Source organism: Phoenix dactylifera, chromosome 5 (assembly GCF_009389715.1).
Source record: "Phoenix dactylifera cultivar Barhee BC4 chromosome 5, palm_55x_up_171113_PBpolish2nd_filt_p, whole genome shotgun sequence".
NCBI classification, from domain to species: Eukaryota; Viridiplantae; Streptophyta; class Magnoliopsida; order Arecales; family Arecaceae; genus Phoenix; species Phoenix dactylifera.
The window spans coordinates 16,660,960-16,674,163 of record NC_052396.1 but is presented as its reverse complement, the minus strand read 5'-3'; the positions used below and the strand labels follow the sequence as shown (position 1 = coordinate 16,674,163).

General features: G+C 41.3%; 2 protein-coding genes and 1 non-coding gene across 3 annotated transcripts; 1 reads left to right on the top strand and 2 right to left on the bottom strand.

The window, feature by feature from the left end:
* The first annotated feature begins 28 nt into the window (after window positions 1-28).
* On the top strand, window positions 29-109 carry TRNAL-AAG. The gene has a single exon. It is a non-coding gene; the product is annotated as a tRNA-Leu (tRNA).
* Window positions 110-3,244: 3,135 nt separating this feature from the next.
* On the bottom strand, window positions 3,245-6,051 carry LOC103701655 (serine/threonine-protein kinase PRP4 homolog). The gene is made up of 2 exons (XM_008783805.3): window positions 4,889-6,051; window positions 3,245-4,761 (listed from the first exon to the last, which is right to left on the bottom strand). Exons 1-2 carry the CDS (start codon window positions 5,864-5,866, stop codon window positions 3,709-3,711), a joined length of 2,031 nt encoding a protein of 676 aa, XP_008782027.2. The 5' UTR covers window positions 5,867-6,051; the 3' UTR covers window positions 3,245-3,708.
* Window positions 6,052-11,954: 5,903 nt separating this feature from the next.
* On the bottom strand, window positions 11,955-13,107 carry LOC103698088 (ferredoxin-thioredoxin reductase, variable chain-like). Its single transcript, XM_008780058.4, has one exon. The coding sequence runs from the start codon at window positions 12,812-12,814 to the stop codon at window positions 12,335-12,337; it is 480 nt and encodes a 159-aa protein (XP_008778280.1). The 5' UTR covers window positions 12,815-13,107; the 3' UTR covers window positions 11,955-12,334.
* Window positions 13,108-13,204: the final 97 nt, after the last annotated feature.

Sequence of the window (13,204 nt, the reverse complement as noted above, 5' to 3'; positions counted from 1 at the left end):
TATCTGATGAGACGTCAAACATTCGTCTGTTGAGATGGCCGAGTTGGTCTAAGGCGCCAGATTAAGGTTCTGGTCCGAAAGGGCGTGGGTTCAAATCCCACTCTCAACAGCTAACTTTTTATCTAAAATTGCAATACCTATTTCACAATTTATGTACAGAAAGTATAATATATATTTTAAAATTATTATATACATATGCATGTATGTAAAATATGAATCTCTTTATAGAAAGTTTAGAAAAAAAAATTACTCAACAAAGATTCTAAATATTCAAATTATTTTTTATGGACTGGGCTCCGAACGTCTCTCGCACCTAATGATACTCAAAAGGTCAAAAAAATCATATGTCAAACTCTATTTTTAATGATATTCTTGTGACAATACAATGGCCAAACTAAAAAAAGAAAATTCATAATATGCTTTAATATAAATTATAAAAACTAAAAATGCTATTTTCTATTATTTTTTGGATGGCAATAACGAGTCCTTGTTCCATCAAATGGCTTATACTAATGAACTAGTTTATATTAAATAATATAATTGTATATAATTCAAAAGTATTAATCTAAAAAACCTTTTTGAATTTTAAAACTGTAACAATGTTTAAGCAATACTTGTCGGGGGTTGATTATAACACTATTAAAATGGTTGCCAATTTTATATTGTTAATTTTTAATGTGTGAGTATATATGCCTATAATATAGTCGACATGCCATAGAAATACTACATGGTGATCATAGTGTATAACAACAAAAAGGCATGCTAAACATTAGAACCACCATAACATTGTGACGAGTGCTTTCATCATAATTAGAGAATATATGGATGGCACAAATACCTTTTTATATATTGATCTTATATAACAGATTATTATTGTGAATTTACTAAATATTAATCCATATTCTTGAAAATTAATTTATTTCAAATTCAAGTAAAATCGATTTAAACCTATCTTCGGACACTCTCATGCAAATATTTGGGTAATTCATAGATCCAATTTAGAGATTTAATTATTATTATCTGAGAAGTTGCAAGAAAAAAGTTATTAGAGATGCTTTATTATAAAAATAAAAAGACTATCAAGGGTAATCTTTCTTTTCTCTTTTATCTTAGACTAGAATAGATGAGTAGATTGTCACATAATTTTACAATGCTTTTTTTAAAAAAAAAAAAATTGTAGGTAAATGCCATAGTCTCTAAAATCTTGCTATTAGTGATTGTTAACTCATTCATCATGGTGAACAATTATTGTATTTTTCATTTGGCATGCTAATAACATGATAATCTTGGAGTCCTATTTGTGGAAGTGTGAATCACACCAGTAATGATATAGATCAATCTACGAAATTAGCTCAAAATTTTATATTATTATGCCATGATTATCGCTGAAAAAAAAATCTCTAGCAATAAAGTAGGAAAGCTTTGGAGTAACTCTTGGATGTTTCACCCGCCACAATAATTTTCTAGGAGCTAAATTGAAGCACAACTTTGTCATTCATCAATTCTATTGTTCATCATGACTTGAACAATCATTATTAGGATTTTTGAATAAAACACCCACTATCATCACATATTCATGGACAACACCTTTCCTTATTCATATTTACAAAACGATATGTCATAAAAAAATCCCTTGAAATCCAAATAAAATCCCTTTCTATTATCTCCAACTCTAAGTTACCCTAAATTTGATTGCACGCCGTGGTTAAACTTATTGTGGGTACAGAAAGATAGTTTTACGTCAGCCTCACTAATGCAAATTAACTTATTTTATTTTACTCATGTAATTTTAATTCCCATGCACAATTTATGAAATTGTTATATGTGATTTTTTTTTTAAATAAAAGCCAAGTTACAAAGATAAAAGTAGGGGTAAAACTATGTTGCACTCACAATATGTTTAACCATTCCCAACATATTTAAAAGCTAACTCAATGTTGGCTTTTCATGTTATGAGAAAATTGCCGATATGATCAGCAAACATTGAGTTCTTATCTTTTTTGATGTGGACATTGAGTTCTTATCAGTAGGGTGAAGAATAAGGAAACAAAAGAGTTTTAGGATAGGGTTAAGGAGTATGAAAGAGATCTATTGCATGAAGTATGACTCATAATACATTTCATAAGATATTGTCAATGCATCCTAATCATGTGCTATTACTAGACTACATTCCACATAATGCCATATTTCTGGACAAAGTCATGGCTCAACTTCCAGTTCGCTCTTGTTTGTCCTTGGTAATGAGTTCGGGTTTACCTGCTAAGAAAAGATAGTAAATTATAAAGGATTTCTGGTATGCATGGACATAGTAAGAGATCCTCTTCTGATGCTATTGATTATATTCCACATGATGTCGTATTTCTCGACAAAGTTATGGTTCAACTTCTGGTTCACCACTTGTTTGATCCTTTACAAGGAACTTCGGTTTGTCTTCTAATGAAAACTTCAAATTATAGAGGAGTTCTAGTTCACTTCTTTACAGAAGTGAAGTTTTTTTGGTATATATAGATCATGGACATTGTAACTTAACTAATTGCAACATTTGGATCGCATCAGCAACCACTGAACTATGGATAAGAGCTCAATCCGGAACTTTAATTTGAGCAACTTCAAGTTTACTGTGGTAGAGACCAAATCGATGTGCACCATAATTTAGGACTGATTGCCTGTTTGGAATCCTTGCATTACTTCGCCTTTAGAGTAGGTCATACATTGATCATGACACGATTGGAAAAAATTTCAGCAAAAAAAGAGCTTTTCAGAGAATTTACTAATAAAAAGGAGCTTTTATGACAATGTTTCCAGTCATCGGACTGTGAATGATAGGATACTTCGCTGCGCTGCGACATACTGAGATGTTATTTTTCTTGTCATTCAGAAATCCAAATAAGACTATGAAACATTGGCTCTAGCTAGCACTGGTTTCATCCATACTTGGTGAGAGTAGGGGCTTAGGATCTTAGTGTCTCATTGTCAGATCTCACAGTTGTGGTCTCTCAAGATGTTTTCCTGCCATCACTACTACTTTTCTATGCGGATCTCCATCGCAGCATTAAACTTCTCTGGGGTCCAATGCAGGATTCTCTACTGCTCTTAAGCTGCAGGCATGACCAAATCTGTTATTTGAAGGGGTCATACAAAACCACATGATACCAATCATAAATAACATCCAGTAAAGTGAAGCAGCCAAAGAGCAAATTCAATGCAGATAATAGCTTCACATGGCTAACACAAATCAATCTTCACACTGGAACAAAATGATTCGAGCTTTCTATTGAATACTAGACACAACAAGTGATGTAGGGTTGCTGATCGCTGCTGATCGTGGAGGACGTCACAGCTGTGGAGATGTTTCAGTCGTGGATGAAGTTGCTATTAAGGAAGAGTTGGGATCAACCATCTTATTTTCGCTTCATCTAGTCATAAGTTCTTCTGAATTCGAACTCTTGACTCGTTCGAAACAGAGTTTGAATTCAGAAGGACTTTTGACTAGACGAAGCGGAACTTAGATGGTTGATCTCAAACTTCATCCACGACTAAAACATCTCCACAACTGTGACGTCTTCCACAATCAGCAGTGATCAGCAACCGGTTCTGCATCAACAAGAACAATAAAAAGGGTGTACATATATATACATACATGGCTTGAACAATGTATAGGATAAAAAATCACTTCTTTGAAGAGCAAACTGTCTTGCTTTGCAGACACTAACGCCACATGATATTGCTGCTAGAAGAGCTACCAGGAAGTGACGAGGACCGAGTACCACCGGCTTTTCCACTCCCACCACCACCACCAAAACCGCTACGACCACGGCGACGCCGGCGATGATGATCGGAATCTCTCTCCTTGCAACCCGATGATGTTGTCGTTGGGAGGCTGTTGCTGCTGCTAGATCCTCCCCTCAGTCTCCTGCCCCGAGCTTCAGAGTCTAGGGCAATCCCTGGCATCGACTCTTGCCGCTGCTGTTCGACTTCGTCGCCATTGTTAGAATGCGAGGTCCAATCGCGGTCGGTGGAATCGATTGAATTGGGCTCCCAAGGAGAAGACCAGGGCTGTCCTATGAAGCTATTGCTCCCCGCTGATTCTTGCGGCTCCATCTCACCTCCCAAGTCTCGCACCGAGACATATTTGTGGAGGCCGGGCTCCATCAGATCATCCCTCGCGATGATCTCGGATTCTTCAATGAATGGCCCCTTGGGAACCAAACCCCTTCTTCTTCCGAATCGCCCATGGAGCGCGCCGTTATTGTTGTCAGACCGCTCTGGTCGAGAGCTCCTGTTCTCAGAACAAGAGGAGTTGAGATCAGCCACTGCCTCGAGGATGGAGCAGGCCTTGGAGACGCAAGCGGGGAGAGAAAAAGCAGCGCTCCGCTGGTGGTAGTTGTGGATATCTTCGAGCAGGAAGGAGGTGCAGGACGTCGGATCGAGGTGACACTCTGGGTTCGGACCTGGAGCATGGTCGAAATCTCTGGAAGATCTCTTCAAAGATCTACACCTTGTTGTGGTTCTTGGGTTCAGGCTCTCCGCCCCGACGCTCGTCAGAGGAGCCTCGCCATCCGTCGGAGCCCCTTCGACCTGCACAGCTCCCTCCACCATCGCGGTTTCCAGTGGCCCATCCCTCGCTCGGCAGCTCATTAGCTGCTCGCGAACAGAGTTGCTGATGGCATTGCTTTTGCTTCTAAGCCCATTCGAAACCGCCACCGCTCCTCCGTCTCTCTGCTCGAATTTGCGCATTTGGGCAATGTTTTCGCTCGCTTTCTGGAACGAATCGAATCGAAGCCCATCAATTATACAAGAAGAACAAGAGGGGAAAGAGATTAGAATGGCAGAGAAGAACAAAGATCTCTCATAAACTGGAAACAACCAAGAGGTAAGTGATTCTTGCCTGAGTGTGTGATTGGCTGAGCTTCCTCAACCCTTCCTCCCCCCCTTCTTCGGTTTTCTGGGCCTTGTAGTTGCTGCCTCCAGCCTGGTCTCCCCTGAGGGAGTTGTCATCTATCTCGGCCATCGGGCTCCTTCTGCAGGGCGACTGCTCGGCCTTTCTCAATGAGCTCCGGCCGAGAGATTGAGGCTGAGGATTGTGATGCAGGGTATTCTCATTTCCCGTCCTTGTGGTATTTGCAGGTGAGCGGGACCGAGGGGACGCACTCCTCCGTTCCCCACCTCTCCTGTCAGCCACAGCAGAGGACCCACTACCCTTCTCCCTCGCCGGGACCGACACCATCTTGGCAGGCTGCCTCGATCTATCACTGGGAGAGCCAGATGAAGTAGGAACTTCGGATCTCCTCCCTGGAGACCGGCTCGCCCTCCTCCTTCCCCCACCGCTGCTCCTTTCCCTGATCCCGGACCGCTCTCTGCCAGGCGTCCTTCGGTGGGGAGAAGGCCTAGAGATTGGCTTCTCCCAATCCTCATCCCCCTTCTTCTCGTGATCGAAATCGTAGCTCCGCTTCGAGCCCGAGCACTTCCTATGCCCACCCCCGTTCGCATTAGAGGCCTTCTCTGAGGAGCTCTGGCTGAGGCGACCGCACTGGATGAGTGCAGCATCCATCTCCTCTTTCGTGCAGCTCGATGTCCTCACCGGGGCGGCCGGTGGGACGGCGACCGCCAAAGGACTCCGATCCCTGCCATTGCTGCCATCTTCTTTTTGTGGGATCTTCTTTGTGGGTGTCTCCCCTTTCTTCTTACCCTTCTGAGTGACAACAAACACCGGCTTCGTCTCAGCGGCTGCTTTTGCCGCTGGCTGAGCTGCTACCCCTCTTTCCTTCTCGTTCTTCTTCTCCACCTTCTTCTCATTTGGGATACATTTTGATGCGGGATCAGGAGGGGGGGAAGGGCTCTTCTTCCTGCTGAAACAAAGACCCATTTTTTTTTTTTCACGAGAGAGAGAGAGAGAGAGGATGAGAGACTAAGAGAGACCCAAAAAAAAGGAAGCCTCAAGGAATTCAAAATAATTTTGTACAACGGGCGGGATGTTAAGGAGCCTGCAAGAGAGCCGTTAAATGTGGGTCCGGGAATCGAGGAGGGGAAAAGAGGTAAGCGCTTTTGGACCGCCAACTCCCGTTTGAAACAAGGGAGGTCTTCTTGAGGCGTGACGGGATTCAAAATAATTTTCCTACAACGGGAGGGAGCCTGCAAGATAGCCGTTGGATGCCCGTCCTGTAAAGGCCTTTTGGGGTACGATGGGCCCACCTGGGTGGGGCCCAGCTTCAATTATATATTTATCGTTTCGATTTTAAGATTGGACTTTAAGTTTTGTGCATTTAACGGTCTGAAAACGGCTATATTCAGGAGTCCGTCCTATCCGCATCTTCCAGATCGGGCCAGCAATGTGGGGGTAAAAACAGCGGGCTGGGCTGGAAATGGAATCGACCGTTGAACGCCTACTTGGGGCACGTGGGATGAGGAGGGGCTGTTGTTGGCTCGTACTCTAAAAAAAAATAAAAAAAAAGGAGTAACGGAGTGGGTGGCCGTCACCTTTAGTATTCCATGCTTCTTGCGATGTTGTAGTTTTCTTCTTCTTCTTCTTCTTCTTCTTTTCTTTCTTTCTTTTTTTTTTTTCTTGCTAAAAAAAGCATCTACCGTTCGAATATGAATACATCTAATAAAATCAAAAAATAATAAATCTCAAAATATCTGGGCAACTCCCCCTCTTCGATCTGTAGAATCCTTCAAAGTAACAAGCATATAAGAAGTCACTCAGTCCGCAGCTCCGTTAGCCTCTCTGAACATATATCTGGCCTAAAAACCACACCATCACTTACCATGGCCCAAATATCCAAAAGCAAGAAGGTATCTTCCTCCACCCCCACTCGGGCCATTCTAAATCCAGCTGATTATGGTGGCCAAGTCACCTTTCAATATAACCGAGCCAGCCTATAGCACACACCAAGCATGGCTTAGAGCGGCCCAAGCCACCTGCAGCTCTACTTTAAAAACTAAGTTATCGAAAATCTGGTAGCCACCAGCAGCCACTATCCAAGAGTTCGAATCTCTAATGACAAACCCCGCACCGCCTCTTTTTTGCATGAAGCTTGACCTCTGGTTTTTGAGTGCTAATTTGCACTCCATTTGGGATTTCAACTTAAAAAAAAAAATAGAAAAAGAAAAAAACCACCACTCAAGTTTGCAGTTCATCCATACAGTGAGTAGACCGTCTAGTGATGTAACTGAATGATGTAGCGAAACAAAATACTCGGAAAAGGTTATCTTAGGAAAACGGCTTATTTGAAAATCCGTCCTCTATTTCGTTGCTTCATACTACCATAAGCCTGTAGTACTAAGTTCACTGACATATTTGTTCTAGTTATAATTTTAATTGGATAAGTTTCATGGACTCTCTTTAGTTTTCATGCAACCCTCTTGATAAAAGGAATTTTGTTTGCTTAACTAGGAAAACATCTTTATGCCACAAAATAAACTATAATCTTAAATGTCCTTGGACATTCGTTCCCATCGAGAGCCGTGTGCATCAATAATAATCGTTTCAAACCTCAACAGGAAAATCTTGTTTAAGATGTGATTGGTGCATGAAGTTTATACTAAGTACTCTTTTTTAAACAAAATTCAGGATTTTGTACCCAAGTTATTTAGCAAGGGCGGTCAACTGGGAGCAATTTAAGATCTGCCATATCCTTACTTTTCAGAAAGGATTTTCTTAGATGTAAATATCTTCAGATGGCCTAACACATAGTAAGACTCATGTCCAGAAACTCCATGTGGAGTGTCTGCTGTCATGAGAATCCAGAAGAAATTTAACCTTCGATAATATTCCCAGTCTCTACAATCCCATATGGTATCCTCAATATCAAATATTTGTTGATGGAGTGGTGACAAAGTCGAGAAAATGACATCAAAGCCTTGCCAATATACTAAATTCAATGTTTTCCAAGTTTATCCTATAAACTCTTGAAGTACTTCACACTTTTTGAGAGCAATAATGTTTTAAACTTTCTCAAGGGCATATACAGGCAAATTTCCAGCTTGCTACTATGTAAAGCTTCTATAAAACTTAAAACTAGAATCTTTCTTGTTTTCCAATATCCAGTCATTGATAGTGGTCTGAATGCTTTAATATGTGGATATTATGCTACTTTAAATACGCTTTGCAAGGAAAGCCATAAACATGAAATAGGAAAATCACTGGACTGTTTTATTCAGCAGAAGTGTATCAGTCATTATGCATAGCAATTGTCAAGCCTGATATAGCTGACTTATGCTGCTGAATTAGAAACTACAGATGTTCATAAACAGGATCTGCTAGGGTAGAAGGCTCTTAAGAACTCTTGAAGAGGTCAATACTACATTCATCGGTTTTGTCAATCCAACCACTTTACATCACATGAATTGAAAGCCAATATGATGTTCTTCCTCCAGTCAATAAGGTATATACAATTGAAAAACTTCCTTTGAGTTTGCTCAAGTAACAAGGAATCATTCAATCAACCAGGAAGAAGTTTTTGCTAAGCATCAACACTCATATTTATCAGTACAGCTTTCTGGAAAAACAGGGTTTGTCTTATGGATAATCACATAAATAATGGTGAAATCTATTTTCAACTTTGAAAGTCATCCATGAAAAAGCAAGTCTCAGTTACATTATAGTATCTATAAACACCACAAAATGGACATGCAGAAGTGGTCGCTAGTTCTGTGTTAGTCTGGGCATAATGAGTTTCAGCAATAGTTCATGCACCAGCATCAGACCATTGCTACACTGTGTTGAATAGTTTCAACTGTCAGGAGACAGAATTCATGATCGAACTGGCCAAACAGTGCAGTGATTTACAAGTCCTCACGCTAGGGGTGCTCAATAAAATCTCCACAGTTCTTACTCATCAACAACTTTAGTTGGCCCTTGGGATCCTTGCATCACATCCTTTCATACAGGAAACAACTATTTAGACAGCCTTAGTATCTTGATTATCAATATTTATGAAGAGAAAGGACCCTGCAGGTGCACCAGTGGTCTTTCTTACATAAGTACATATGCATGCAAGCATGTATCTATGCATGATCCCAGACCAATACATTAGAAGTGAGATGCAGTACCATGTAGCAATACAGCTCGGTACCAAGGGGCATACAGATACCAATACCCTAATAATACGGTATGGCTAATACAACTGTTATATTATGGGTGCTTTAATCCATGATTAGACCATTTTTATAAAAAACAATCAAGTACATTTGTATTGATGGCCTTTATAGTATTATCAAATCATAATAAAATAAATAAATTTGCCCCTTATAGTATCATCAAATCATAATAAAATAAATAAATCCATGAGGGTGCTCCTAATGGGTTGAACAATGGTATGCCATACCATACCATAGCAAACCATGCGGTATGGAGCATACCGTACTGTACCGATACATGATATAGGAGACGTATCGACACTCAGTACGCTGAACCGCCCTCATGCCGGGTGTCCCAATATAGTGACAAGGTGGCACCGATACGGAGCCCAACACTGAGATAGCGCACCTTGACTTGAACACCATATATACAAATGTGTCATCTTGCAAAAGTGAGATATATAATTTGTATAATATGTATCACATTACCTCTATTTATTAACTCAAAAAAACTTCATTGTATCAGACTAAACACTCCAAGGCCCTGGATAACAAAAAGAATTCAGAAATTTTTGGCAACATAAGGAGAAACGACTGCACTTGAAGTGTAAATGAAGATCTCGATAGCACAACATGCCTTTTTCTCAAAACACTTTTGGCTCGACCATTTTAACTTTTTAATTGATTTTCTATTATATGAATAACCTCTAGAATCATAGTATAATAACTTAAGGATCCACATTAAACCCATTGAACTAACTAATATTGGCTTATGAAGGAGCATTTGATGGACGGCTACGATCTTATTAATCAAGATTGTTTGTTGTATATTTGATAAATATACTATCCTTTTGGTTGGTATGCTCTTTCAAAGTCATCTATTGGCAAGTGAAGATGGGTGGGTGTATCTACTAAAATAAATGCTAGACATGTAAGAAACTAGCTTGGTCCACATGGCTCAATTATGGGTAGGCCTCCGCATAGCCTTTTGACTCGATGGGTTGTGTTAGTCTTAGATTTTCAAGCTTGACTGAAAATCGAACCAATCTCGGGCTGGCCAAAGTTTAGCTAATTGACTCAATCTGGCTCAGCCTAACTTGACCTCAAATAGACATGAATTTTTTCATAAATAAATGATTTATACATATTCTTAAAAGTTCCCTCTTTGGCTCCCCTTTGTCCTCCTCTAGCTATCACCCCATGCCTTGTGCCCCCTCCTCGACTATTAATCACAACCATCATCGCCTCCCTTGCTCTACCTAACAAGTGAGCTTCGACCTCTCCTCCTTCTTCCTTCCTCCGCTCCCTCCCTCTCCCTCTCTCTTGCTTGCTCTTCATCGTTGGATCCGTTCGACCTACCATAGGTGCTTGGAAGGTCAAAAACCCTCTCCCTCTTTCTCTACTCTCCCTCCCTCTCCCTCTTTCTCTACTCTCCCTCCTCTCTAGCCCACTGTATGGCCACGGAAGCCATTCGGCCTATGGAATTAGCATGAAAGGCCAAAACACCCCTCTCCCTTCCCCCATCACTCCACTCCCCTTCTCTCTCTTAGCCCCCCAACCAAGCCACTGGAGCCACTCAATTATCCTGGTTGCGTCAGGCTAAGCGCAAGTATTTGGACTTGTTTGAGATAGACTAAATTAGGCATAGGTCCCCTCTTTCCCCACCAAGCCAAACTCAAACCACAATTTTTAGGCTCAAGTTTGGATCAGGCCGATCTTAAGCTTGTTGTCCTTTTGTTGATATTAGAGATATGCTTGGCCCGACCTAACAACTACCCAGGTCTAAGGAGAACATATTTTTATAATCAATTACATCGACAATTGGCTAAGAGATGGGCTCACAAACATAGAAACAAGCTCAAAAGGGTTCATCTTATAACAAATAGATAATAAAACACAAGAACATTAGATAATAAAACACAAGGAATACATTGAATATTGTTTTAGATTTCCTTGGAAGATTTTTTTAGATTTTCTTGGAGACCTAACTTCCAAGAACATTAGAAACAGAAAAAAAAATATTATCATTGAATATAGGATTCTTATGCAATATAAAAAGACCTCTAAGGTAAAAGGCACAGAAAATAATTCAGAAAAAGAGAATCTCCTATGCTTCAGAATGACATAACACATATTAAATTTTGTAACCAGCATACATTAATAGAAGGCCATAAGGCAAGGAAAGTAGTGACATGTTAACAGTAAGACTTCTTGAGAAGTTGGTACCAACATAGAGAAGGAAGTGGTGCAATGAGCATAAGTGACCCAACACATGACACCAAACATGAAGATCCATCCATCAAATATGCAACCACATAGTGCAACATGACATGCTACAAAAGAAAGCACCATCTACGACCAGCATTTACCATGATAACCCACGCAGGACAGCATTTACCATAATAACCCAATCATCATCAAGCTCATTCAAGTAAAATATCATGGCTCAAAAATTTCCTTCTACTTGATTCCAACACAGAAATACCAATTTACACTAGCCCAATCTCCCAAATAACTGCAGCACATTTGAAAAGAGGTTCTTCCCATCAAAATTGTATGAATTTGTTGCCTTCCAAAAAGGTAACAATTTTCAACAAGGAAATCTATACATCATATTGGAAATGGTTATATAAGATCCAGTTCTGAAGGAACCTTTCTCATCTAATCCGACAATCTTATCAGCAACCTGCAAATTAGCAAGGACATAATGGTCCATTGACTACATTGGAAACCCCCATGTATCTGTGTTGCTATGTGAATCTCAACAATATCGGAAGCACAAAACCAATTTCTTTTAATTAAAGTTATAACTTAATGAATCAAAATGCCGACCATTATTTATATGCAAAATCAAAATTCATAAATTCAAAGACCCAGGAAACCAGAAATCCTTATGAACTTTGATGGGATAACTATTTTTAAGTCAAAAAATAAGCAAGGTCAGGTAATACAGTCAATAACCAATATAATTACGATACGGTCCGATCAGAAAGGAAAGAAGCATTTCCTTTAAAGGTCTATATCTGATTATACAACACAAATCAGTCATCTTGACTCAACAGTTGCTCAAATCGACAACAGCAGCAGAAACAGAAGGGAGAAACGGCAAGAACCTTACTTGGTGGCAGAACTTTAACGTCCCTCCTTCCCTTCTCATCTATTTATTGATTTTCAAGCACCATGTTACTATACCAAGAAACGGTCTGGTGGGAGATGGATTCTCGATAATTCCATCCATCATGCAGCTTTCTGGCTATCAGAATTCCAAAAGACTATCGGAGGACGGGAGGTACTCGAACTCGTCGTCCTTGAGGTGGGCGAAAAACTTGACGGGCTTCGGCTGGCCCTCGACGGCGACTTGGAATTCGACCTTGAAGGGGAGATTGGCGGAGATCCGCTTCCCCTTCCACAACCCCAAGTACTGCTTGATCTCCCCTTCCATCCCGTTCAAATCCAGCTCGGGGGCCTTGAGGACGTGGTAGACCTTCAGCGGCACCTTCACCCGGACCCTCCTCCCGACCTTGGCCAACGCTTCCGCCTCCTCCTCCGCCACCGACGGCGACGACGACGAAGAAACGTCGGTGGTAATCGCGGCCTGGCAAGAAATCCCCCTCGTGTTCAACGCCGGGGACCGGGCGGCTAGGATCGCTGGTCGGGCGGAAACGATGGGAAACGGTGGAGGGAGAGGGGAGGAGGCGGGGTGCCGGCGGAAGAGGGCGGTCGCCGCCGCGGGCATTTTCGATTCCGGTGGCTTTATATATTATCCGGTTCCTCTATTTTTCTCTCTCCGAATCCTCTCTTTTTGTTTCAAGCCGTGTCCGAATGGACGTTGGCCGTCAATTCGAGGCAGAGTTTGGAAGGGGGGGCGGGGGGACGGATGTGGAGAGCCTCCTGTAGGCTTTCCGTCGAACAGAAAGTTAGCATGAGTGGCAGCAATAAATGGCACATTTCGGGAAGACACCAAAACAAGCGAGCGGTGGCGTGACGGAGAGTTTAGGAGGACGCGAGACACAGGGGGGGGGGGGAGTTTAGGAGTACGGTTGAGTCCCGCAGGCTGGGACAGGCTTAAAAATTGGGCCTGATTCAAATTTTTAGTTCTCCAATACACCAACGGGAATTAATATCG

Excerpts from the sequence above, each read along its gene's own strand:
- LOC103701655 (XM_008783805.3), bottom strand. The coding sequence starts at position 5,866 with ATGGGTCTTTGTTTCAGCAGGAAGAAGAGCCCTTCCCCCCCTCCTGAT. Across the intron at positions 4,762-4,888 it reads TCAGCCAATCACACACTCAG|AAAGCGAGCGAAAACATTGC; the intron begins GCAAGAATCACT and ends GATTCGTTCCAG.
- LOC103698088 (XM_008780058.4), bottom strand. The coding sequence starts at position 12,814 with ATGCCCGCGGCGGCGACCGCCCTCTTCCGCCGGCACCCCGCCTCCTCC.